This window comes from Anguilla rostrata, chromosome 11, assembly GCF_018555375.3.
Source record: "Anguilla rostrata isolate EN2019 chromosome 11, ASM1855537v3, whole genome shotgun sequence".
Classification (NCBI taxonomy): Eukaryota; Metazoa; Chordata; class Actinopteri; order Anguilliformes; family Anguillidae; genus Anguilla; species Anguilla rostrata.
This window is the reverse complement of record NC_057943.1, coordinates 21,647,750-21,673,218: the sequence shown is the minus strand read 5'-3', so window position 1 is coordinate 21,673,218 and position 25,469 is coordinate 21,647,750. Positions and strand designations below refer to the sequence as shown.

General features: G+C 44.0%; 1 protein-coding gene and 1 long non-coding RNA gene across 2 annotated transcripts in view; one reads left to right on the top strand and one right to left on the bottom strand.

The window, feature by feature from the left end:
• The window catches only part of LOC135234284 (testis-expressed protein 264 homolog), a 74,603-nt gene that overhangs the window by 5,667 nt on the left and 43,467 nt on the right, over window positions 1-25,469 (top strand). The window contains exon 2 of the mRNA XM_064298733.1: window positions 7,807-8,028. Coding sequence (XP_064154803.1) covers window positions 7,807-8,028 — 222 coding nt within the window. The remainder of the gene's footprint in view (window positions 1-7,806; window positions 8,029-25,469) is intronic.
• LOC135234288 (uncharacterized) lies at window positions 9,823-13,493 on the bottom strand. The gene is made up of 2 exons (XR_010324062.1): window positions 10,883-13,493; window positions 9,823-10,032 (listed from the first exon to the last, which is right to left on the bottom strand). It is a non-coding gene; the product is annotated as an uncharacterized LOC135234288 (long non-coding RNA).

The window sequence follows — 25,469 nt, the reverse complement described above, 5'->3', positions numbered from 1 at the left end:
TTTTTGAAGGGCTTTCCTCTAATGTCACATTATAGACTTGCTCATTGTTCATAATTTGAATGTGGTTTCAGTGAATTTCATCCTTAGTTTTTAGTGAGCATTATGCAAATATAAGCAGCGGAATGTGAGTGGGAGTGTGCTGATTGGTCTTTAAGATTGTGGACAGCAAATGTCATGGGCTATTCGTGTTATTGCCTAATATTAAGATTTACGTGATAGGCTATATACTTTAAAGATTTACTCAATTTTCCATATTAACCTATCCTTTCATCCACTTTCCTGAAATTACTGTGCTCATTTCGTAACATTGTCGCTCATCTTTTGAAAGCGAGATCGGCCATTATCGCAACAACCCCGTTAACGCCGCAGTTATGGCGAAACTTGCTTTTGTTGCAGTGATTGTTTGTGATCAGCACTGATTGGCTTCCACTGCTTTCTTCAAACCCCCTTTGAACCCTTTGAGTCTTTTCTCTGGCTTCCCATTAGCAAGGGGCCTCATTGACATTCCTACAGCGATGGCTGAGTCCTAATCCAGTTCACCAACAGTAATTGGTGTAAATCTTTCAGCTCATTACTGTCCAGATCAAGGGGTTCCAATGTCATTGGGAAGGGCAGGAACCCCAGCAGATAGTGTGTGGGGGCCACCAGGGATGGAAGTGCAAAAAGAGTACAGGCCCTGGTGAATGAATCCTCTGAAAATTAGAGAGAAGGAACCCCCAGAGGATGAGGGATTTCACTGCGATGTGTGCAGTGTCCTAATTCTGGCTCTCGTACGCGGCCCCCGCCCTTCAGTCGGGCTCTCCAGCAGGCGGATCCGGGACGGAGCACCTCCTTATGGTTACCATAGATACCTGGTCAGAGTGATTCTCCCGTACCCCCGAACGCTCACACCAGGCAGGTTGTGATGGTAAATCAGAGGTGGTGAACTTTGGTATGAGAGAGCCTTACAGATGCATGTGACCTGTCTGGTTCCTTCCATTCCCCAAGCTTGTGCTTTAATCTCCTGTCTGCATAGCTGCAAAACCTTTGAAACTATGAACCGGTGCTGGCTGCTAGCAAAGGTGTGCATTTCTCTGGGTAAAACCTTTCCCTCACTCCCAGGACGTCTGGATGCCGCGATTCATCAACGGGAATTGCAAATCTGAATTCCAAGTGGCGCTCCGAGTCCAATTTATTAGCATTTTGCGCCAGCCGGCTGTCTGTCGATGGCAGAGACATGAAAAGAGCAGTTGCCGTGAGGACCGAGTCACTTCTTAAAGTGGATGGATGCGAAACGATAAATAAATAGGCCAGCGTTCAAAGCTGTTTTGAACTCAATTCCCAGGAGGTCTGCGAGTCGCCATTTCTTCATTCCGTAGTGATCTCTTTTAGGGTTTACAAATACACTTGAGAGAAAGAGAGAGAGCTCAGCGGAAGAGAGAAATAAAACAAGATTGTGTAAAGTGGCGAGGCGAACCAACGCTGAAAATGTTCCGTGTGCAAAACCGTTCTTTTTCTGTTGTGCCCCTCGGCCTTGTGGCACAAGGACTGGGGCTCCTCTTCCCCTGTTCAGCGTAATGAAGCGCACCTTCATTAAACAAATGTAGATACGTAGGCCATGGATCGACATCTTAATTAAAAATAGGTGGATTGTCTGGTTCTTCAACTGATCTGACATTAACACAGGTAGGTTATCTGTGCAAATATGGAGTCTTCAGTAAGCAAATAGATGTTGTCTGTACAGATCTTACTTCAGCGCATAAGATTGTCTAAAGGTATCTTTAAGCCCATCTTGTATGTCAGACTTTGATGAAGCACACGTGGATAATGTTGATGGGCGCGCCTGAACATCATTAAGCAAACGCGGATTTCCAGAACCGGTATCCGTCGTTAATTAAACACATGTGGATTGCCTTTACAGGTATCAGGTCTTAATTAAGCACGTGTAGATTGTGGAGGTAGGAACGGGGCTCCTAACAAAGTCCGTGCGGATAGCTCGCGCAGGTGCGTCCAGCGATCATTAATCCAGCATGCTGTCTGCGGAGATGTCCCCCAGCGTAGCGCCTGGCCTTCATTAAGCGCTCCCGCACCCTCCTCACCCGCAGCCCCCACCGAAGGGCCGCGGGGGGCCGTGGGGCGCCAGACAAAGCGGGACCGTGACACCGGTCATCAATCACAGGTGCATGCTGGGAAACGAGCCTTCATTAAGAGCTTGGGCCGCGCGCCGCTGATGAATGGCCTCTTGGCGTGTGAGGGGGGGGTGGGCGGGTGGGCGACGGTAGTTTTTCTGTCCCGCGGGGGGCCCCCAGGGGGTCCTCTGAGAGCGGCAGGTTTCGGTGTCCCTGCGCTCCGTGATGTGTCCACGAGGGGGGGGTTGGGTGGGAGGGGGTCTCTTTGATTACGCCGCTCAGAGTGGGAGACCCAGGTGGTGCCCCACAGCCGTGGCAGAAGTGATGCGCGGACCGACGGGGACTGGTGACAAACTCGCTTCTTAACCGCACTGTATCCTCATATACCATCCACTAGGGAGAGAGCGACGGAGAGAGAAAGAGAGCTGTTGAGGGATTTCTTTAAACTAGTCTCCTGGGTAGACTATGTTGGGTCATCATTATCGCATTGGGGCATTTAAATGTATTCGTCTTCTTTGAAGGTTTACAACTGTCAGGCATACTCATCTGTAAGTGAAGCCTTGGCATAACCCAGACACTAAACCAAGCCTCTAAACACCTGAACTAGTAGTGTCTTTAGTTTACAATTAGAAATACTGTTACTAGTGACTGTATAAGCCACAGGTATTTGCTACAGTGCATTTGCAATGCAGTCATTTCCCCTAGCTTATCGGTAATGATGCAGTGAAATGTAGCTGTAATGACCTCCCAATGGGAGCTGGGAGGCAGACTGGGAGAGAGGGGGAGAGATCGGGAGAGCCTGGCGTACACCTCAGGGGGAGTTGGCCCAGATTTCATCAGTTTCTGGGAGTTGTGTTAAAGGTGCTGGGCTTGTGTTGTCTGCTCTTTGTGGAGGCGGCTGGCTGCAGATAAGTGCAGCGTATCGCGCTCTTATTGAGACACAATGCTCCCCGGCGCGATGCGAGCTCCGCGCGCTGTTCAGCCCGGCAGGGTTCCGTCTCCTCAGGCTCCCGCAAATAGCCGGATAGCAGGGCCTGAAAACAGCCTTTATTTTGACGCTCGGAGTCGTCATTGCGAATTCCCTCCCGTCAAGTGGAACTTTTCTTTTCTTTTTATTTTTGCGTCTTCTCGCAGCTTCCCGGCTGTCATAGCTGCCAGGCTGCGTGGTCGCTGCTCAAAAGAGGAAGCGCGCAGCGGCGTCGAGCAGGACCAGCTAACGGGAGCCGTCGCCGCACACCTTCTCCATTGATCGCAATGATCTGTGCTGCTGTCAGTGGGTTTTCTTTACCGTTAACATTTAACATTTTAAACTTCAGGAGCACTGAATAGATTTTAAACTTTCTGAAATGCCAGTTTTCATCAATAAATGTTAAATGGAAGTGGTTTGATATGCTGAGTTGTGTATCCTCTTATTGCAATACCCTTGTATTATTATTATTATTATTAGTAGTAGTAGTCGTTGTAGTACTATTACAATTAATAAGGCATTCTGGGACACACTAGTGCAGACTGTGGCCATAGTGTCATTCAGAGAGGCAGGGTATCTGCTCTATAGGGACTTCAACATGAGGGATGAAACTCATGCAAATGAAGCCTCTGGATTTTAGGGCTTTGTGGATCAGTCCCAGGTGGATAGACATCTGCTGCTGCCTAGGTGAATTATGCCATTGGTTGATGGCGTCTGTGTTGAATCATGTAATGGAAGCCTATGCAATATCAGCGATAATTATGTACAGCTGATGGCTTCTCTCGCTTCCCAAAGTTTGTGGCTTCAACAATGACAGCAGCAGCCGGAAAAGTCTTTATTTGCCTCTGTTTGCATATTGACAGGAGCTGTGAGAGGGAACCAGATTGCAGTGCTCCTGGTTAGTGAGGTCTGAAGGGACCTTTAACCCTTGTGCTTGCCCGTCTCAGCTGTCCCTCATTAGTGTCCACGGATGCCACACCCCGGGCTGCTAATTGATCTCGCGTGCTCTGGCATTGCTCTGAACAGCCGACCCTTTAAACGATCCATAGCTGTCTCTCCCCATATGAATCCATACACACTGTAGCCTATATTTTGAAGTGCAGAAACGTATGCTTTATTGCATTCTGTTTTGCATAGTGATGTCATTTAATCTTTTAACAATGAGATTCATCAGAAATCATATTTATTCCTGAAATTAGTGGGATTATATTGCATTACAGAGAGAATTTGGGCCAGTGTATTTGTTTGACCAGTGAGGCTAGCCTTGTTGTTCATTTGAGATAATGGGTTGATCTTCCATATCATTGAGGATTGAGCACTACATGGAAACTGTTGCATGCAAAACAAAGCTGTCTTAAATGTGATACGTATGTGCACATGTGTCGATTTTGTTTTATGAAAAAATATTGTGAGAAATTGAAATATTATGCTCAATTTCTGAGTGGACAGAGAATTTTTTCATCCAGAAGCCATGCTGACTGGTTTACAGAAAAGAGATTTTGTAAGCTCTGAATTATTTATGGCATCACTACATTTTAGACAAGTATAATTGAATTTAACATAGCCTCATATAGCCAGAAGTACAAGGCTGTGCAAAAAAGTTGAAAGTGTCTTGACTTTCAAGTAAAAGTGCTTGGTTGAACATACCAAGCATTTACTGCATTTAAAAGGTCTGTTTCCAATTCAAATACTTATTAATTTTTTTTTTTTTTCGTAGAGTGGGAATATATTCAAGCATTAATTTTAAAAGCACTTGGAAACACCAACAACTGATGCCCTTTGTCAAATCAGATGGTCGGCTGTCTCCAGGGTTGCTTCATTATTCCCAGCTTTTGAGACTTGTACCTCATTACGTAGATACTCACCCACACCATAGTGTTGCTCTCTCTCTTTTTTCTTGTTTTTTTCTTTTGTTTTCCCTTCATGTTTTTTGGGGTTCAGACCTTTACATTTTACTTTTTTTCTGGTCGCCAATCTATTGCAGGGCACACACACCGTTCACTCACACACTTAAGCCTATGGGAAATTTAGAGTCTCCAATTAGCTTGCCTGCGTGTCTTTGGACTGTGGGAGGAAACTGGAGTACCCAGAGGACACGCACGCGGACACGGGTGAACATTATTTATTTATTTATTTATTTATCAGTAATCTGTAATCAATTTAAAACATTCATGACAGTCATGTGATGCATTGTACCCAAATCAGCCTATAGGCTGCTTTGCATTGGTAGTCCCCGAGTAGGTAGCATTACACTTCAGCAGTGCCCCTACAAACCTGTGTATTAGCAATTAGCAATGAGTGATGAGACGCAGGGGCAGTTTTGAGAGCAATCCTATTCCCAGAAGTCTAAACCTTCGGGAAAGCTATAGGGACGTGGAGAAAAGAATAAGAAGCCAATGAGTCTTTGTTACTTATTTGGTAATGAAGAATCACCAGAGCCAGCTAGCCTGGCCTGCTTATCGCCAGCCATCAGAAAAAGAACCTTTGTTGTTCCATTTGCAGAATTACCTTTGGGGATGGCCTTTTTCTCACAGGCCCTGGGGAACAGGCTTTCAGGAGGCAGGCTGAGATGGAGTGGCTTAACGCTCGGAAGAAGCCACCTCAGAATTCCCATGGGTCTGAATTCCTAGAATAAAGAGCCACCTTTATGAAATAAGTAGCTCACTTATCAATCTTTTAAAACAGTAGATGCGTTGTAGGCCTTGTTGAAATACCTCAATAGCCATGTTGTAATTATTTTTAGAAGTCGGTGTCTATAGACTGCTTTGCTAAGGCTGTGTGTGCGTGTGCGCATTTGTTTCTGTATTCAGTATAGAGCCATTTTCTGAGGGCGCTGTCAAATTTGGAGAAACTTCCCAGCAGCCAGTGCACCAATTATCACCCAGACAGATCAAGGCTCTCTTGAAATATTGCCTCTCAGGCAGTTTATTATTTAATTATTATTTTGATTGTTTGGCCACTTAATTAGGGCCTAGTCAGTATCATTCTTTGTGATTCATCAGTTTTTGCGGACAATATAATATGGAAGCAGCTCTTTTGTGAGTTTCCTTGGCTTTTTTTGCTTTTTTTCCCCTGAGCAAAGTTTCCTGCATGGTGGATCCTTTGATGCAAGTAAATACGTGCAACATGGAAAGGCTGCGTTATTCACTCCTAATTGCTGCAGGTGCCTCAAGGGCTGTTTTGAGTTGTGCTGGAAAGAGCTGCCAGGGTAACGTGCTTGTCACCTTACAAAGCACACAATCCACAATTGCAGGAGCACCAAACGCATAGCTAATTAGAGCTGGAACTTCTGTAATGAGCTGCAGCCTCTGAAGATGGGAGTCTTTGGTGTGTAGCATGAGCAGCTGCAACCGCAGCAGTTCCAACTTTAGCCTTCCTTTCGCATTGGTGTTGTCCACTTCTAGTGTGGGAGAGTCGAGCGGCTGAGGGTTTTAGAGATGCCACTCCGTCAACTGCGGCTGGACATCTGGGACATTGGGCATGATGAATTATGTCATCCAGTCAAGGGCTAATCCCTGAGACTCCTTTCCTTTTGAATTCTGGGAAATGACAGGCCACAGTGCATCTAATCAGGCACGGTTATGCAGCATTGATAAAACATAATAAAGTGAGGGAGTTTAAACACAAACGTTAAAGTGTTTTTGCCTTGCCAATAGAAGTTATGACTAAAAAAATAGTGAATGTAGCATAGTGAAAATGGAAATAATGAATATATCTTGATCTTCGTTTAATGCATTTCCTTCTTATTTAATGACCTTGCAGCACAAAATGGTTTTTGAAGCTGTGTTTTATTGGTTTGATTGAGTCAAATTGAACGCTGTCACTTTACTCCCCCTCTGCAGAGCCAGGTTAAGAGATGTAGGTGGGCAGTAGCGCCTCGCATCAGCCGCAGGTTGTCTGGCGTCGCGTCGCTAACGTAGTGTCAGCTCATGCCCCAGCGACTGCTCCTCTGACAGGAAGGCTGGGGGAAAAAGAATCACACAGCAATGATTTATTTTCCTCAAGGCTTTCGAATGAAGCACAGTGCAGCCGTAAGGAGATGGGACTTGGACCTTTTTATTGTGTAAAATCTGCACAGTTAGAGACAGAGCGTGGACTTTTGAATAAGGCTCAACAAGAGCTGTCACTGTGTAGGTGTCAGGCAGAGGAAAGACTCGGTAGGCGAGGCAGTTGGGGCAGACTTGAGCAATGATACAAACATGAAATGAAGATAGTAATTTTCAGGTGGACTGGCACAGTAATATGTGAGAAAAAGTGACAAAGAGTTTCTGCTGGAAGTGACCGAGCGTGGGAGGGGTAGGAGGTGATCGTATGACAGTGTTTAATGAGAAGGTCTTGTTCCCTGGAAAATCTCTGCTGCATCACCTCGCTCTTTGTTACAGTTACATGGTGCTGCATGGTAGTGTCCTTCACTAGTGTCCTAGTACCTACTGTCTGTCTCCCTTCCTGTATGCTACATGTAGGCTATGTCATGTAGACTTGGGTAAAATACTTCAATTTCACTGAACCTTTAAACACCAGAAATATTCTGAAGATTACATACAATTATGTAAGAAACACTCATTTTCAGCATCAGAACAATATTCTTCCATGGTTGTAAATTTTGTTTCACTTGTCAATTTTGCTGACAATCCTCAGGGCTTAGTTGGAGTGACATAGAATTTTACCAGCATGTACCAAGGCGGTGTAGAAAAGCGTGCCGTCACCGCTGTCTCTCTCTCTGTGGTGTAGGTCCCGGGTGAAAAGTGTCGTTACGCGGTTGGCAGCATCCTGTGCGAGGGAGACGGGCAGCCATGCCAGGAGCTTCTGCTTCTTTACCAGAAACGTGGCTTCCGGATCTTCTCCTTCCCGGAGGTCACGCACGTGGTCACAGCCACCTTCCCCCACAGGACTCCCCTGTCGGTCTTCCTGGGGGTGCAGAGGGTCTACCCCCGAATGGACTGCTACATCAAGGTAAGGAAGCATCTCCTACCCAGAGGCCAGCACAAGTACTAACTGCAGGTAACCTGGCTCTGTAAGTGTGGACACTAGGACATTATATTAAGGTATCCCTGTGACTAACTATGATGTCATGCCTCTTGTATATTTGATTATGTGAACTCGCTCCACTGCTTGGTTATTAACTTCATTTTACCGTCATGACAATACATTGGATGCTGAAAAAAATCCCTACACCCTTTTAATAAAATGAAAGAACCCAGGAAAAGGTCTCTTTGATTACAAAAGAATCTCAACTCATGCACCGTCCATGCAGTACAACCATCACCCCTTTCCCTATAGCTTTGCGTGGAGGTGCTGTTTGGTCCAGTGCGTTTAATGGCTCATGATGTTTTGTTTTTTTTGTCCGGTTGTTGGTGTGGTCTGAGCATTAGGAAGTGAGAGAGTGCCAGCAGAGTGGTGTCAAAACTGCACTCTGTATCCTGGGTCCTCCATCTGTCATAGAGTTTGGTGTGAGCTCCTCTGGCTGGAAGTCTGTGGCACATATTCTTGCTGCTGTCCCTAAATGGTAAATGATAAACTGCATTTATATAGCTTTTATTCAAAGCACTTTACAATTGATGCCTCTCATTCACCAGAGCAGTTAGGGGTTAGGTGTCTTGCTCAGGGACACTTCGACACGCCCGCCCAGGGCGGGGATCGAACCGGACAACCGCTCTTACCTCCTGAGCTATGTCGCCCCAACTGCTTTAAAGTCCCTCTGACTTTAAAGCAGTTGGATACACTTAAACCAGCTCCTGTCTCAATGTTTGATGCTTAGCTGAGCTGAGCTGAGCTGAGCTGAGCTGTTGGGTAGGGTTGTAAAAAAGGGAAATGACTATATATAATTATGTAATCAGGAAGACTATCCATATCAGAAATGTTTTATTTGCTGAAATCCATCATAAATGAGTGTAAAATTATTGTATTGAAATGGTGTCAAGTGCTGTGCAAACATATGCCCTTGGGTTGTGGTTGGTTTAACATTGACCAGTTAATGTGATTGTTCATTTGTTTTTTACCCTTAATTGCTCGCAAATTTAGAACTCCCAATTTGTGTTTGTGCTCAGTGCTGCACCCTGCTCTGCAAATTTGGTAGCAGGAAAGCACACACTTTCCACCAAAGCAGATGTTGTCAAGCCTCTGCCTATTTTATCCCATAGTCCACCAGTTAAGCTCCATGAACATCAGCTGGAGGAGGAATTTCTACTCACGTGTAGCTTGTGCATGAATTCGGCGAGAACCTGATTAAGAAGAGGGGGTTGCTTGTTTGTGATCTCTCTCTCCTCAGGTAACGCAACATTCAATTATGCGCTGCCCTGCAGGGCTGCCAGCCACAGCTGGCACTGGCACGTTCAGGGTTTAATAACAGGCTGTGAGGCCCATACACAGAATGTCATAAATGTCTAGTTATAGGTAATATGTTGCATTTTGCATTTTGACCAATTGGAGGGCTTGATACAGAGGTAAAACTAGCATTGTGAACTTGGCCATAGTGGTTCAATCTGGATCCTTTTAGCCGTGGTGAGAAACCCTAGACTTTCCATCAGCCATGTTGAATGTTCCATCTTTCAAAGTATGAAGGTCAGTAATGCAATGTAGAGCCTGCGGACACATACTTATTGCGAAAGACCTTTCATTTTTTGACAAACATTTAGTTGTTTGTTGTTTAGTTTTTGAGTCTTCAGTAGATGTCATTCATTGTGCCATTCACCCAGCTTTCCTTGAAAATAATTTAAACTTCACAGAATTCTTTACGCACCCAGCATCAAGGTTGTGTATCTTGTTTCTTTAGTTTCTGTTGAGACAATGGGCAAGTTGTGGTATAATAGAAATGTGGTTTTATGTCTGTCTGTGAAACTGTTTTCTGTCTGGTGTGTGATTATAAAATGGAGTTTATCATTTCGGTCTGAATGTATTGATGCAACAAGCTCCTGAAGACCATCTTGAGTAAATCCACCAATCCCAGTGAATAAGCACCTGGCAAAAAGGAAAAATAGAAATTAAATTGTTGCAGTTATCTTTGACATCCACATGCTTTTTTATAGGCACTTTCTCTCCCTGATAAATGATTGAGGATCATTTTTAACTTTGTAAAATGGTTTTACAGTTTGACAACAATTTTACAAAGGTTTTCTTTTGATATTCCCTGCTCTTGTACCACCCCAAGATAGCGTATGTTCCCTGTCCCTGATCTTCACCTTTAAGTCCTGTGGCAGTGTGACTTCCTGTCAACTCGAATGGCTGGAAACATTGTACAGTATAGAATGTACTGAATTTTTTTCTGATTTTGATGAAAGCATATCAGCCTAATAGAGTTTATATGCTTTCAATGTGAGTGGGCATGTCCTGTACTTTCAATATGTTCAACTAATCTTTAAAATCTTACCCTAAAACAGACAATGTGAAAATGTGTTCATATCTGTACCATTGACACTAGAAGTACTGGTTCATTGGATTCCAAGTTATTGACTTGCCTAATAGATTCATTTTGCAAACATCCCTAATGTAGATATATAGATGATTTGTAGGATGTTCATAAATAATTACCCCACCTTACCCTACATAGCTGTAAAACCTTTTGGCTGGTTAAAGGCAGTTTTTGTCTTTCAAAATGACTACCAAGTGCTAAATCCTGTCCATATCTTAACAAGGAAATTGCAGTTTGTTTTTGAAGACAAAAAGCTTTCTTTTTCAATGAAAATGTTTGACTAAATATATGCAGTGTCTATGTCGAGTAAAAACAAGAGGTCATGTTTTTGTTTTTCTTCACTTTTTTAGGATGTGTGGGTGGGCTTAATGAAGACTTGGGATTAAAAGGTTCACTTACACTATTCCCTGCTGTGATGGTGACAGAACAGATATGTGTTGGCAATTGTAGCATTTTTTTACATGGTATTTTTCTTTTGTGTAGAGCCCCATCCATCACACTAGGAAAAAGGAGGAATTGTTCTGTTAATTAGCCCAGCAGACTTATCAAGCCTTTCCCCTTTGAGAAGTGGGTGCTAGTTTGCACGCAAGTGCTGTCAAAGCAGTTGGAAAATTTTAAAAATAGTTGTATTGTGATACCATTTTGATTCGTAGATGAAAAATCACCTCCCTTTCCCTTTCTCTCTGTCTGGCTTTTGGCAGGAAATATCTAGTTTCCTTCATTCTGCAGGTGAACGCTCATCATTATTTACAAGTGTAATGGTGATATTTACCAGATCTCCCAGGGCACTCTCAAAGTTCCTCAAAACACAGCAGGGTCTCTGTTTGTCCTGTATGTATGCTTTCGTTACAAGAAATGTAGTGGATGAAACCCTTGGCTCACTTATCCTCATATTCTCTAAAATAAAACATTTTGTCTTCTGATGAGCTGTGAAAATGAGGATTTGTCATTTCTGCCTTTCATTTGGCACCTTTTGGAAAATTTTGACTTGGTGCCTTTTACATCTTAGTCTTCTGATTGGTGTGATGTCTGGAAGGCTATCTGACCTGAGCTCACCCAATCCCTATGCAAAGTCATATGCCCCCCCTTCCCCCCTCTCCCCTTCCAGTGTGTGGAAGCCTGTGATTGGCTCCCTCCCATTCCACTTCACCTGCTGGCTCTGTCACTAAATGCAGGGTTTCTAATTTCAGTGTTGCTGGAAAAGGAGCTGGAGCATACGTGTCTGTTTTTCCGTCTGAATGACACAAAGCCAGGCTGAAATTCAGGCACCGCCTGATCCGTCGTCTCTTCGGTTTCTCCCCCCAAGTCCAGCGCGGTACTGGCGCTGGCAGGGGCGAGGTGTGGAGGTTCACGCCGTCGCAGGTAAACGGCGCGCGGGGCTTAATGAGATCCTGCCGCTGTGAAGACGCGGAGGAAGTGGGCCGCGCTCGTCAGTTCCGCCCACGCCGATGGGACTCTTCTCCTACCAGAGTGTTTAATTACAGCTTCCGTGGAAAAAGCGCAGAAAGCCTGCACTTTGGGGAAGGAAAGCTCAAACACGCCAGGCGTCTGTCAGACATTAACTGTAATTAAAGAAACCCAGTGGCTTTTTAAGCCCGCGCTTCGCTGACATCTCTTCCTCTGATCTGGGCCTCTCATCCAGATGGGGTGAGATAAAGGAAATGAATGTGGAGTATTAGGGTGACCCTAGCGTCTGGCCTGCCATTATAAATCTCAGGTCTGATAAAGGAGGTTCTGTGGGTCCACAGATCTCAGTTTGGAAAATCTTGAGCTTGCATATTCCTTATCCCCTTGATACTTTTATTAATGTCCAGCACTAATGCCCCCCCCCCCCCAAGAATGCAGCTGTGACCTTTGACCACTGCCATGGTTTTGTGTTTTAACAAGCATCTTAAAGCATTGTTCTTCTTACATTTCTCTATAAAACACTCGCCCCGCATGCCAGCGTTCATCAATGTTTGCTTGATCTCAGATCGATTTTTCCAGCAGCCGTGGCCGCGGAGGCAAGTAATGGCGGGTTTGGGTCTCGGCTGCGAGACGGTAATCAACGGCTTCCGAGCCGATGACACGGGGGACGGAGAGAGCGGCGGATAATCACAGCTCTCCGGGAGAGGGCCCTGCCTCCACCACGCGTCTGCTTACTCAGCCAGGCCCCGGGGCTGCTGGGAAAAATTAGCTAACGAGGAGGGCCGGGCAGGCTGCTGATGAGGTTTAATTATCGTTGCTCTCTGGTGCAGGTGGCTGCGCCGTGGGCAGTCAGAGTGGTGTTTTTTTCCCGCTGCGTTAAAAAAGGGCACGGGAGTCTCAGGCTGGCACAGCCATCTGCCGTGTGCACTGCTCCGGGGCACAGCGAGTCGTGGCACAGGGGGCATGCTGCCCGCCTGAGCGTGGGTCAAGCACTGGGTTTCCCCTTCTTCCTCCTCTTTGCCCCTCTCTCTGTCTCTTCCATTGTTCTGTCCACCCCTTCCCACAGTTCGTCATTCCTCCTCCTCAGCATTCTGCTCTGAGGCTTGCAAAGCACCACCCCAGAGGGGGCTGAGGTCTTCCCTCTGTCTGTCTCCAGAACCCAACTGTGTCCCTTCCAGCCTCAACACTTCCTCCTTACCACCCCCTATCCTGGACCTGTCACTCAAACCATCTCACCCCCTTCCCGCAGAGCATGTGCACACTGCAGCACCAGGGAAAATGTCCTGGTACCCACAAATAATCTTTATCAGCCCCCTAACCAGTGAGGAAGAGGAGGAATGAGAGAGGGATGGAGGGAAGGATGGGGTGGCTGCTGTTCTGTCCTTAGTCAGAGCGTTTCAGCTGCAGAATTTTAGCAGTGTTGCTGCTGCTCTAGTATAGGAGCAATGAAGTAGCCGACGGCCGGCGTGGGCGTCTCTGGACACGAATGCAGGCCTGCTGGGAACTGCATCGCCTCTGATAATGAGCTTCAGTGATCAGGAATAAAACATGTCCCCGGGAAACCAGTACACACTGTATTTCTTTCTGATTGAAGCAAAGCTGGCTTCTCTCTTTTCTACAATGGAAGAAATAAGTGAAAAATAATTTTTTAAAAACTAAACTGTAAAAAAGATGTGGCGAACAGAAAAAAGTTTGAATATGTTTGAACGCACGTCTGGTTTCTTGGGTCTGATTTGGTTGCTGATCTTTAGGGAAAAAAAACGCAGACCCTGGCTCTCTATAAAGCAGGGGTGTCCAATCCTCCCTGAAAAGGGCTGGTATGGGTGCAGGTTTTTCTTTTAGCCCAGCACTAAGACACCTGATTCTATTTAGTCTTGATTGAAGGCCATGATTCGTTCAATCATAAATACATTTTTAATTAAACTTTTTTTGTGCAAGTTAAATGTTACATGTCATTTTTAATGTGGGCATTTCCCACTGCTTCTAGCAAAACCTGTACAAAATACTGCAGCATGTCCACGCTAGTTAGTCATCAAACTGATTTTAACATGTGCGTGTTGCTTGTAAACATTAATCAATCATTGTCTGTGCTTAATTAATGGCAATTACCTTATCAACTTGGATTATTGAGCTGGTGCAAATGGGATAATTGTTTTAGAAGGGGCTTGACAAAGAGGTTACCGCAACCCCTTGCTTGTGGAGGACTGAAGTACCATGCGAGAAAACAAGGGGAGACGAACCGAATGTTATTTTAAACAAATATTCTGTGAACAACTGACATTTTGTGGATATTAAAATCATAATGGAAATGTGTTACTAGTCTTCCTTGGTACATCATACATGATCATCAATGGCCAAATCAATTTGTTGAGACTGCTTGGAATTGGGGTGGCAGTGTAGTATAATGGTTAATGAACTGGACTTGTAACCATAAGGTTGCATGTTCAATTCCCAGGTTGGATGCTGCCATTGTAGCCTGACGCATGGTACCTAACCTGCATTGCTTTGGTGTATTTACAGCTGTATTGATACTCCTGTATGTATTTTAAAAAATGCAAAAAGCTGTGTAACCCACTCTGAAGAATGTCTGCTAAATGTCCTTATGAAACTGTACGTTGCAAGATATCCTCAGGATATCTTTCTGCTTCAGCCAGTTCTCACAGCACCGCTGGGAGAAATATGGTTAACATACGGCCCATTTTGTGTCAGACAAGGTCGTTTGTAACATGACTTCCCCCATCCTACCCCATGTACAGTGGCAATATGCTAATCCAATAGAAATCCCTCCGCCAGTAACTGCTAGCTTAGTCGAAAATGGTTCTACTGAGCTTTTATGTTATCAGCTTACTACTGATGAACGTGGAAGTGGTCCCCAGTGACCGCAGAACTAAATTGGCCCAGTATTCCCTTGACATCTCAAAGTGATGGCGTTAAGACTCCACTTGGTAGGATTTCTTTATCTACTTATTTATTTTGTTGCATGCTCCTTACTGCCCAGTAAAACAAGCCACTTGAATTTTCTTCAGTACCCTATCGCAAAATGAGCCCTAGTGCATGGCCTTAATCAGAGCTCTGATGTGTGCTCCCTGTTCAGAGTGGCAGGAGCTCAGTTTGCTGAAGCATTCCTGCTTCAGACATGATTCCTCACTGGGGGCTTTTGTGTGGCGAAATGGCTCTAAACGCTTCAAAGACGCGGTCTCCCCCTACCTTCACAGCTTCACACATCCGACCGCACCACTTTGGTCCACTTTCTTTATTCAGGAGCTCAGCTATCCATCCCCTATTATTTGTTGAATTAAACGTAAAAGAAAAACTGTAGTTGTATGCATTATTCATATTTAATGCATCGTAGTGAGTGGGCAAAAGGTTGAGCTTGGCGGTGTCTTGGGAGAAGACCGCCTTTGACAGACCCAAGGTGTGCGTGCGTGCGCATGCTTTTCCTCCTTGCTATGTAGACCCCCTTTGAGACCCTCTGGTGGCTGAAACTCCCTTTGATTGGCTCCACGCCTTCTTCTACAAGCTCTGCATCACTGTTAGTCATGTCTGAGTGCAAGATAGGGAGGCCATCTTATAATTCAGGCATGGTTAAAAAGGCATTGGATGTAGCCAGGCTTATACTGCAGGGCCACTGGGGGTGTTGTGTGATATTAAACTTGACATGAGTTGGGTTTGGAATGAGTAGGAGAGGAAAATAGAAGGGATGGTGTAAGATGTGCATATATCATTGTCTGCAGCCTCTATATTCTTGTTCTAGTAAAAAAAAAAACTTTTTAAAGTAAGGTCATCAAAGAGTAAAATTATGGTTTTATAGTTTTAGATTTTATTTTATTTTATTATTTTACATTTATTTTTGTTTATTTGTGAAGGTCCATCTTTTGTTTGCGATCCATTCGGACAGAAAATGTGGGTTTGTTTCTACGGCACTGTATGATAAGATGTTGTGTGTTAAGAAAGGAAAAGAGTAGGTATATTTTTGATAAACAACTCCAGTGACAAGGCCTGCAATTGTTGTTGAGTTGTTGCTGGAACCTATTGCAGTGCTTGTGGGCCCATCCCACTGGAGCTGGTTCGTGCAGAAGGACCATTCCATCTTCATTAGACAACAGAAGAGCTGGACAGGGATGCTGGCACTGGTACTGCTGCTGTATTTTTGTAAATTGGCATGCTTGAATATTTAATTTGTCACCACGAGTTAATAAGTAAATGCAAGCGATTCTCCTGTTAGCCAGTATTTGTGGTTGATATGTTGGAATAACTAAAGCAGTCATAGTTTATGTCCTCTGTTCTGGTGATGTCACATTTAAATTGATGTTAAATATAGAGTGTCAACAAAACCTCGGCATTGCTACTTGCCATCTTATTTTCTGTGTAAGTGCCAAACTGCTAGCTGATAATGTATTCATACCTCAGTCATCACCAGTGTTGTCATGGCAATTTGTCTCTAATTGGTGTGGTCTTCCCTTTTTCTATCCTTTTCCGTACAGAAATAGAAAATGTGTGTGTGTGTGTGTGAGCCCCCCCCCCCTTCCTCCCACATGCACGCACACACTCAAAGTGGGACCTCCTCAGGGGCACTAGGACTTTCTCTGCTGACGCGTCTCAGCCACATCAGAGCGAGCTGAGATCAGTCTGGGTTGAAATGAAGTTCACTGTCTTCCACGAGTCTTCAGCAGATGAGCCTGTGACTGGCTACATCTTCTCAGGTCCCTTAACCAGCTATTCTCAGTCATAGCTCAGGGTTTCTAGCCTTCACACAGTAATGCGCAGATCTGCAGTCGCACCCTCGTAGGGTCCTGAGAGGAAGCTTACACACAGCAGAATTATGTCACATCCTCCTGCAGATTCACACTTCTCTCAGCTCTGCGCATCTCCTGCCAAGGCCGCTCTAAATAAAACATCTGAGCGGGAAGCGTTTGGGGTTTCCAGTTCTCTAGGACCAGCTTTTTTGCCTGCAGTTCAAGCTGCCTTTGCCGGCACGGAAAGCCAAGATGAGGCCTGCCCACCTGCTGGTATGTATAGTGAGGAATGAAGGCTTTGATTTCAGTTCCCTCTCAGTGTCTCACACTGAAGAATGCAGGGCCTCCATGCTTCACACTGAACCAAAATGGGGCCTTCCACTATTTGAAATGCATTCCTTAAAATTAGCATTACAGGAAGCTCAGCTCATAATCTTATGTGTGCTGTGAGGCAGTGAGCGTGTGCGAGGGAGGACCTCCAAAAGCGGAGCGGGCGCTCCGGGTTTTTGAGCCCGCATTTCATTTTTGCAGCTCGGAGTCTCGTCTCATTTGCATTTCTTTCAAAGGGCTGGAAAGGTTCAGAAACGTCTGCTCCTTCAGTTTGTCAGCTGGTCATAATCGCGACATGACTGACATTACGAATCTTGCCTTTTTATTTAGTTCTTTATTTATTCGCTGTCACTGATGTACCAAATATGTAACATAATCTTAGCCAAGGTTGTATCAAGTTCTTTCACAACCGTAAATGTCCAGTACAGAAGTACAGACTACTTGCAATTGCACTGTTACATTGATATATTGTTCTCTTCTGTGGATCTGGATAAAGGCAATTGTGTTTGGTACCATCTGTGGGGCTGGTTGTCTTTTCTCTAACAGTTTTTTTTTGGCTTCATTTCATTTGAGATATTTCTTCAATTCACTTTGTGGATATTGCAGTATGATCCCCACCTCATGTCAAGTCCTGGACTATTCTGTATAAGTATCAAAACCTATTCGAAATATGAACTTCGTATTTTCAACCTCATGTAGTGAAAAGTCTTGGCGTCTTTCCTTGATCTGTCAAAAAAAGATGCCGAGCCTGTGAGTATTCATTCACATCAGAACGTTCAGCCATCAAGTTTGACTTGCATCTGATTTTTTTTTAAACTTCAAACTGACGACGTGAACTGAGAATGACTTATTGTAGGTCTTTAATATGAAGACCCAGATTATATCAATATGGCATCGTTGATAGAAAGAATATAATTCTGTTCTGTTTTAATATTCTTGGCTGTGCATTGTGTTCGCATTGTGCTATTGCTTAGCCTTTGTGAAATATCAAATGCATGACACTTTCCGCTGTGCAGTCATTTTAGGATTTTCGTATATAGATGTACAGTAATGTATGCAATTTCTGACTGTTTTTACTAATCACGTTAGGGCTTTAAAGAGCTGAAATGGATTACCTGAAATTGAATTGCACAAGCAAATTATTGTAATTATTTTTCATTTGTAATAAATATTCAGGCTTAAATATGTGAAGTAGGTTGCTTCAGGAAAGTAAAATGTATAGATTTGTTTTTTTTGGTTTTAATGTTCTTGAAGTTAAGCGCTTCTGTTAAACGTCATTCCATATTAACCCATATTAAAAAATAATAGAACTACTGATCTCGGATCAGTCTTCCCCTGTCCATATCCCTACCATTCCCATTACGAGCTAAAACTGGTGCTTTATGAACACTCCTCCTCTGAGATGCTTTATGAATATGGGCCCAGTGACGGCCGAATAGCACCATATTCTCTGTGATGCATTATCCATGAGAACTGTGCATTCTTGCGGGCTGCGCACGTGACATTGTCAGATTTTGCATACAAGCCGAACGAATCATTTTGCGTTAAGTGGTCAGCCGCGGCGTGCGGCTAGCTTTAAGCATTCATGCTTTTTGCAGCCTCCCAGCCCGAGGCTTACACGCTTGGTTAATATTTTAATTTTAACACGGACGCCGGGGGAATCCGCTCGACTCGCAGTCCGTGTTTTAGAGAGGGGCTGAGTGCAGAGGGCGATGCCCCTGGAGGGCAACGGTAAACATGGAGGACGCATTATTTACCGATGTTTTATTAATGCCAAATAAGAGGGTGAGTAAAATGACATGGTGTGACAGTGCGCTGCAGCGACTGTCGCCCGGGAGACCAGCAGAAGCATGTGGGGACGCTGCTCAAAACAGCGAGCCTGTAGATTTGACGCCCCTGTAAATGTTACAGATTTGTATGGATGGAATCTCCCAACGACCAATCAAGATCTCTGAATTACGAACCTCTTTTTCCCCCCTCATCCTCAGACCTTTGGGCCAAATGAATATCGCTGCTGCTCCCATACCTGTTGTGCGTGACCCTTGATTGGCCCTGTTAATGGTAGCGGGGCTCCACTTTTACCCCTATAGTCCCAGGGGGGCTCCTTTCTGTGCTTTCAAGCCTCCAGTGCCCTGTCATTTTTTATGGGGGGGGCCCTGTTTTTTTGACTGGTCGCCAGTGCTGACCAGGGGCGGGCGAAGGGAAGCACTATGTCGTCATAGCAGCCGGTGATAACGTCGGGGGGTCCACATCGTGCCAGCCGGGGGACCCAGGGAAGTTAAATTGTTCTTCCATAATTAATGATGTTATTCTTCAGCATTATTTCCTCTATTAGAGTTTTATTGCTTTACGACAGGTCCCTCTCCCAGGGGCTCACTTATTGTGCAGTCTGTGGCCTATTAAAACTTACCGGGTAAGTCCACTTTAGCAGCTGGCCTGTCCTGAGCCTCATGTTTTATATATTATAGATCTTGTGTATCTATGGAAAATAAACAGTGGATTCTGCCTCACCTTTTTTTTATTTTTATATCCTGTCCAGGAATCTATTTCGTGACATTTTAATTTGGTTTGTGAATTTTTTAAGATTTGTATTAGGTGATACTAGCAGTGAGATCTTTAACATTCTCACAGCTACTTTGTCACGGATACGGGTTCGATTTGGGATTATCAAACTGGGCTTGTTATTCTAAGGTTCCTGGTTTGATTCCCAGCTGGGGCTGCTGCTGTTATGCACACATTGAGCGAAGTACTTAAGTTACTTAAATCCTTAAGTTGCTTCAGTGACCTATCCAGCGGTATGAATGTTTTGTATATAAAAATGCCATTTGTTTAAGTTACTCTGGATAAGAGTGACTTCTAAATGGCAGAAGTATCATCTTTACCCACACATAGTTGCATGTATTTTTGTGCGGCTGGCCTCCAGGTGCACAGATGCCCAGCCGGGTGGGAGAAGCAGTCCAGTCTGCGTAAGGGAGCTCTGGCCTTCCCTTGCCATTTGGTGGAGTCTGGGCTCATTACGCACGGGCGGTGGCCACATCCTGGACATGCCTTTAGCAGGCAGCCTGTGCCCTGCCTGTCACAGAAAGCTTTAGCCAGGTTCTGCCACCTGCCCACGGTATCCATTATCAGCGAGGCCATGCTTAGCATCTGCGCACCTCCAGTGTAATGATCACGGGACTCTGCAGGTGTAGTACATGAGACCTGTGGTGCGTCATCATAATTAGTTGTAGGTTACCTGATAAACTGACTGACTGTGTGATAAAATCCTCACATTTTTCTTCTGTGGAAAATTGAATGGAGAAGAATTCTACTGATGAAAATTTGTCCGACACTCGTCCGTTGTATATTGACCTTTGTCAGGAAAATGCTACTGAATGCTGGGTTTCTCTGAGGAAAGCTTTTTTTCCTTTCTTCCACCTCGGCAACATATTGATCCCAAATTCCCCTCAATCGCATCATGGCTTACCCAACGTTAACCCTTTGTCATCACGGATCGTTCCCATGTCTAAGTGGATGCATATTGATTTGATCCTGGTTTTCCTGGGCCAAACCGCAATACAGGAAGGTGAAGCGCATCAGCAGAGCATTTCACCAGCCATGGGAAACTCAAAGGAAATGAACGAAAGCTATTCAAATGATGTAGCCTTTTCCAAATCTGTTCAAGCTTTTTTTTTTGTCTATGATTGGCCTGCTACAGATGCTGTGGCTCTGTTTATTTGCTTTTTTCATTGATTCATTTTTCTGTTTTTGCTCTATGTATCTATCTATTTTGCACCAGTATAGGCTCAGAGGAGGCGTGCCCCCTCCCCCTCCAAAGAAACAAAAAAACTGATGGTCATTTTATGGATTACACACCCACGCTGACAGGCAGGCAGCTTGACTGGGCCTGACACTGTCAGCGTGAGATTGATGGGCAGAATGTGTCTGATTGAGCTGCCTTGGCCCAATTGTCACCATGACAGATTTTTTTTAGATGAGCTGTTTTTTTTTTTTTTTTTTTTAAGAACTGAACACTTTTGTAAGTAAAGTTTTACTTCACTAGCAAATATGTATTCAGAATAAATGTCACAAAAAGGACAGGTTTCTATACAGCAAATGTATAAGAAACCTCACAGAAAAATACGGAATTTCTTTAAATGGTCATTTGCGTTGCTGGAAGATGAACAACAAATACTCTTTTTGCTGCTTTATTTTGTGCTGTCATCTCTTAAAATAGGAGGTTGTGAGGTTATATGTGTAAATGGGTACTTAATACTGTACAGACTGTGCAAGTTGACCTGAATAGTCTGGAGTCTAGCAAATAAACCTGATAGTAACAATGAGACATTTAGTTTTCATCAAGTTGTTTTAACTTGTGGGGAAGCAGATAATGCATTTAAAATGGCAATTATGTTTTAGAAATAAAACGCGTGGCATGCTCTGTTTTACAACCATGTGCATGGACTAAGAACAACACGGCGCTGGGAAATTTATAATATCCCGCATTTAACTTGGTGTTGAACGTGTGGACAATGGACTTATCTCTGTGGCCTGATTGAGTGGTGTCCTGAGCATGCTGCTTCCCCGAGAGGCTCTCTCACGCTGTATTATCTTATGAGCGCCAGAACCCACAATCAAAGCGGTCTGCTGCAGAGCTGGAGTGCGCAGGAAACCGCAGGAAGGAAATATCACCCGCATAAATGCCACGGTGACATTTGGTTTAATCGCTCAGAAAAGCGAGTCGCAACATGGCGTGCGCCATTGAAACAAGTAGCTTCAGCGGCGCGCTTTCTAGAAATGTCCCAGCATGTGCTTGAACGGCGGTACGTGACTTGTTAATACCCTGCTGTAAATTAACCAGCGTACATTGTGTCCCACTGGCCTGTCCGCCTGTGTTTAGTCAGCGGACTGCAGTTTCTGCAGTTAATTTGTCTGCGGCTTTGTCTGCGGTCTGATAACAGAGTAAGAATGCTCCGCCTCTGGTGAACATGTTAGAGTTAGGGTTGGCATAAATAAGAGGCTGGTGTGTTTGCAGTAGGTTTTTTTAGGGGCTCACATGGGAGTGCATGAAGGGATGCGGCAGGAAAGACGCAGGCAGTAGTCATTGCAGGATTGCTAAGGTGTGAGGACATTCTTGAGACATCCCCCCCTCCCCCCAGCCTCCACATACCCCCACCTTCATTGACTTGAAAACACCACCATCTCCTGATCTGCCTGCTACCTCTGACTCTGATCATATCATATGAGGAACGATACACAGGAGAGCTGTGACAACACGCTGTGGTGTTCTCCAGAAACTCTCCAAAAGTCAAATAAAAAAATGTAGCAGTACAATTCAAAAGCATGATGATATGATCTTCACAAACAGTTTATAAAGATCAATAATCATGCCAGTGCTAAGACCACACAATCCATTGTCATCAAAAGCCAAGGTTTATGACAGTCCATTAGACACCAACCATGTCCAAGCAAAACCCAGGGACGCACAGTCCATACAACAAGTTACTCATTGGTAAAGTTAAACCTGTGCAAGTCACTTTTGTTAAATAAGTAGATAATGTAACATGTTGTAATTAGACATTCTCGCTATGGGGGTGGCGGTTTGTTTAAGCAGGAGCCTCTGCTGCTCTCGCCTCCATGTTGACAGTGTCGTGTAAATTTGAGTGTGTTGATATTATACAAATGTCGGGTGAATCCTTAGTGCCTTGAATACCGAGTCTGTTGCTAACATCATTTTTCTCAAATTTTCAAGGATCTTCTATCAGTCTGCCCAGGAAATTAGGGAACATACTAATAATATACAACACCCCACCCCCAACTTCCCTGCACCACCATCCATCTGCCACAAATATAGAAAACCTTGTATAATAAACAAACCTTTTAGTGCATGAAACTGAAACATGTATTACTTTCACTGAACATTCCTGACAGAGATATATTTGTTCCAAGATGAAGCTGAAAACCAGTGACATTACCCATCACCAAAGATTGACCTGTATCATACTAGTTAGCTAAGAATGACAATATCCATCACCAAAGACAGATATAATTGTTATTTCATGTGCAAAAAGACTTTAAATTCTTACTTTAAATTCATTCACCTCCTATTCTTTTCACCTGACCTTTGCTGTGTGTGGAAACCGTCTCATTTTCAATCCAATATGGCTGCCAGTATGAATAAGTTCTAGACTAGAGGGAGGTGAGACTGGTAAGACTGGTATAATTAGACTCAAACAAGTTGCACACAGTCTGTCACAAAGTTGGATGCTCACCGCAAGCTGTAAAACTTTCTCCCCAGTGCCGAAACCTTTTCATCTGAATTCATCGGCGTTTAGCGTGCCTCTCCCGACTCCTCTCCAAAGAGCATTGTGTGACCGTCACTTTGAGCGGCCCTGCCTTGAGCGAGGTCTGATATTTGGCTATCCGGGCAATCGACCGGCCCCGTTGTTTGCAGTCTGTGCTGGGAGATGGCTGGCGCACGGACTGCCCGTCCTGAGACACTGAGGAAGGTCAAAGTGTTGACATTCAGAGAGAACGGGAGACTTTCCGAGGCCTTGGTGCCAGAACAGTTGTTTGCTCTGGGCGATGAAGTCATCCTGGCAAAGAGCTTCTTGGTCCTCCGTGTGTGGCATTTCAAGTGTGCTTTTTGTAATCTTCTCCTAAGAGTTTTGGAATTTGGAGCATTAACATGCAACCTTTTTCAGGCATCTCTGTGTTATAATTATGGAAAAGAGTATGTGATTGCAGCCTTTGATGAGATGCAAAGGTTTTTAAAAAAGGTTGAAGCCTCAAAAAGGCACTTTTTTTTTAAAGGGCACCTAATTCTTCTCTTTCATCTAAATGATCAGAAGTTCACCTTACAGTCCATTTCCTACATGTCTTCTGAAGCTCAAGATCAGAATTTTCCAGTAAGAGATGCTAAAAATGAGAACTTCGGAGAAAGCGTCCAAGTGGACGTACTCCGCACACACAAATCCAGGGGTGGGCAGTTCTCTTCATGGAGGTGGGTGTGTCTACAACCAATTAGCCTGGATCAGTTAGCTTCTAAGTTACATACAAAAATGGCGGGCACTAGAACAGCCTTCAGCTGTCATTAATAAGCTTATCAATGAATTTAGCTAAAATATCAGATCCTGAAACTTGTTTTGCTAATAAGTAAGAGCAGAAGTTTATATGAAACCAAGAAGACTATATGGCTCTCCTCGTTGTTCCCTGCACTATTATTATTCCTTTTTTAAGCAAGGTCAGTGCAATAATGAATACAGCCTTCACGATTGGTTTATTTCCCCATAGAAGGACAGTAGTTGCAGAACACCATTGAAGCTCTTCTTTTCAGTTAGCTATACTCTCTTTGTACGTTATTTGCAGAATAGTAGTCTATGGTGCCTCAAATATAACACTGTACCCCTTGCAGATAAAGGTGAATTGTCACAGGCAGAGCTTAAGCTTTCATAATTAATAACCTAATTAATAGTTGGAGGCCAGAGTGTGCCTTGGCCGGGCAGCCATTACTTCAAATCATTTTGGAGCCAAATTGATTTTTAGGTGCCAAAAATCTGCTGTAAATGCCAAATGAATAAACAATTATGGACAAATTGGTTTTGCCTGCCTGATTATTCTCATAGGACTGTCTCCTCTGCATTTCTCATGTCGTTAGTCCCCCTCTAACCGTAATTTTATTTTGTTGGTTTATTTTCTTATGACTCTTCACAGTACCTCCACAGTATTAGGGATCTTGGTATCTTCTTTGGCCTGGGCAACTAACTTCTAATAAATCTTAATTAGATTTTTATGTAAAACAACATGGTCACCACAAGCCAGTCAGTTTTTAGAATTTACATGTTATTGTGGTCAGTTGTTCCATGGACCACACTTCATAAAAGTGCGCAGTCTGGAATGGATCCATGAACATTTGAATGTAATGAACTAGAAATGGTCATTAAAAAAACATCGTCTCATAAACACTGCAACACTGGGGTTCATGACAAATAACTTGTATGATCAATCTGCCACCCTCTATAACATCTGTTTTTGCAAAGTGTGAAGCCAAAACAATTTTGGCTCCACAGTCAGTCATACTGTCGATGAAAAATGAAAAAATAGAAAACGCATATTTATTTGTGAGTAGTTGCAACTTTCTGAAACATCCTGCCTTCATTTTCTTGTGACTAAAATGGTCTTTTTCAGTCATATTTGAGACAGTTTCTATCACAATCTGATGCTCTGGCCGCGCAAGTGTGGCATGTTGTGGAGGCATGATATTTTTACACAAAACGCTGATGGAACTTGCCACTTCAGTCATCTTCTGCATTTGATGGGATCATTTTACTCATTTTACTCTCAGTGCTTTTATGGTCAGTGTTAGCACACTCTGCGTCCCAAGTGTTAACCCGATGTCCTCAACAAATACAATGACTTTAAGCTCAGTGCACTCTGCTTCACAATGTTGGTGATGCAGCTGGGAAAGAGGAATAACAACAAAACTGTCTGGTGACCCTCATCGGTGCATATTTATGAAAATGCTGAATATTTTA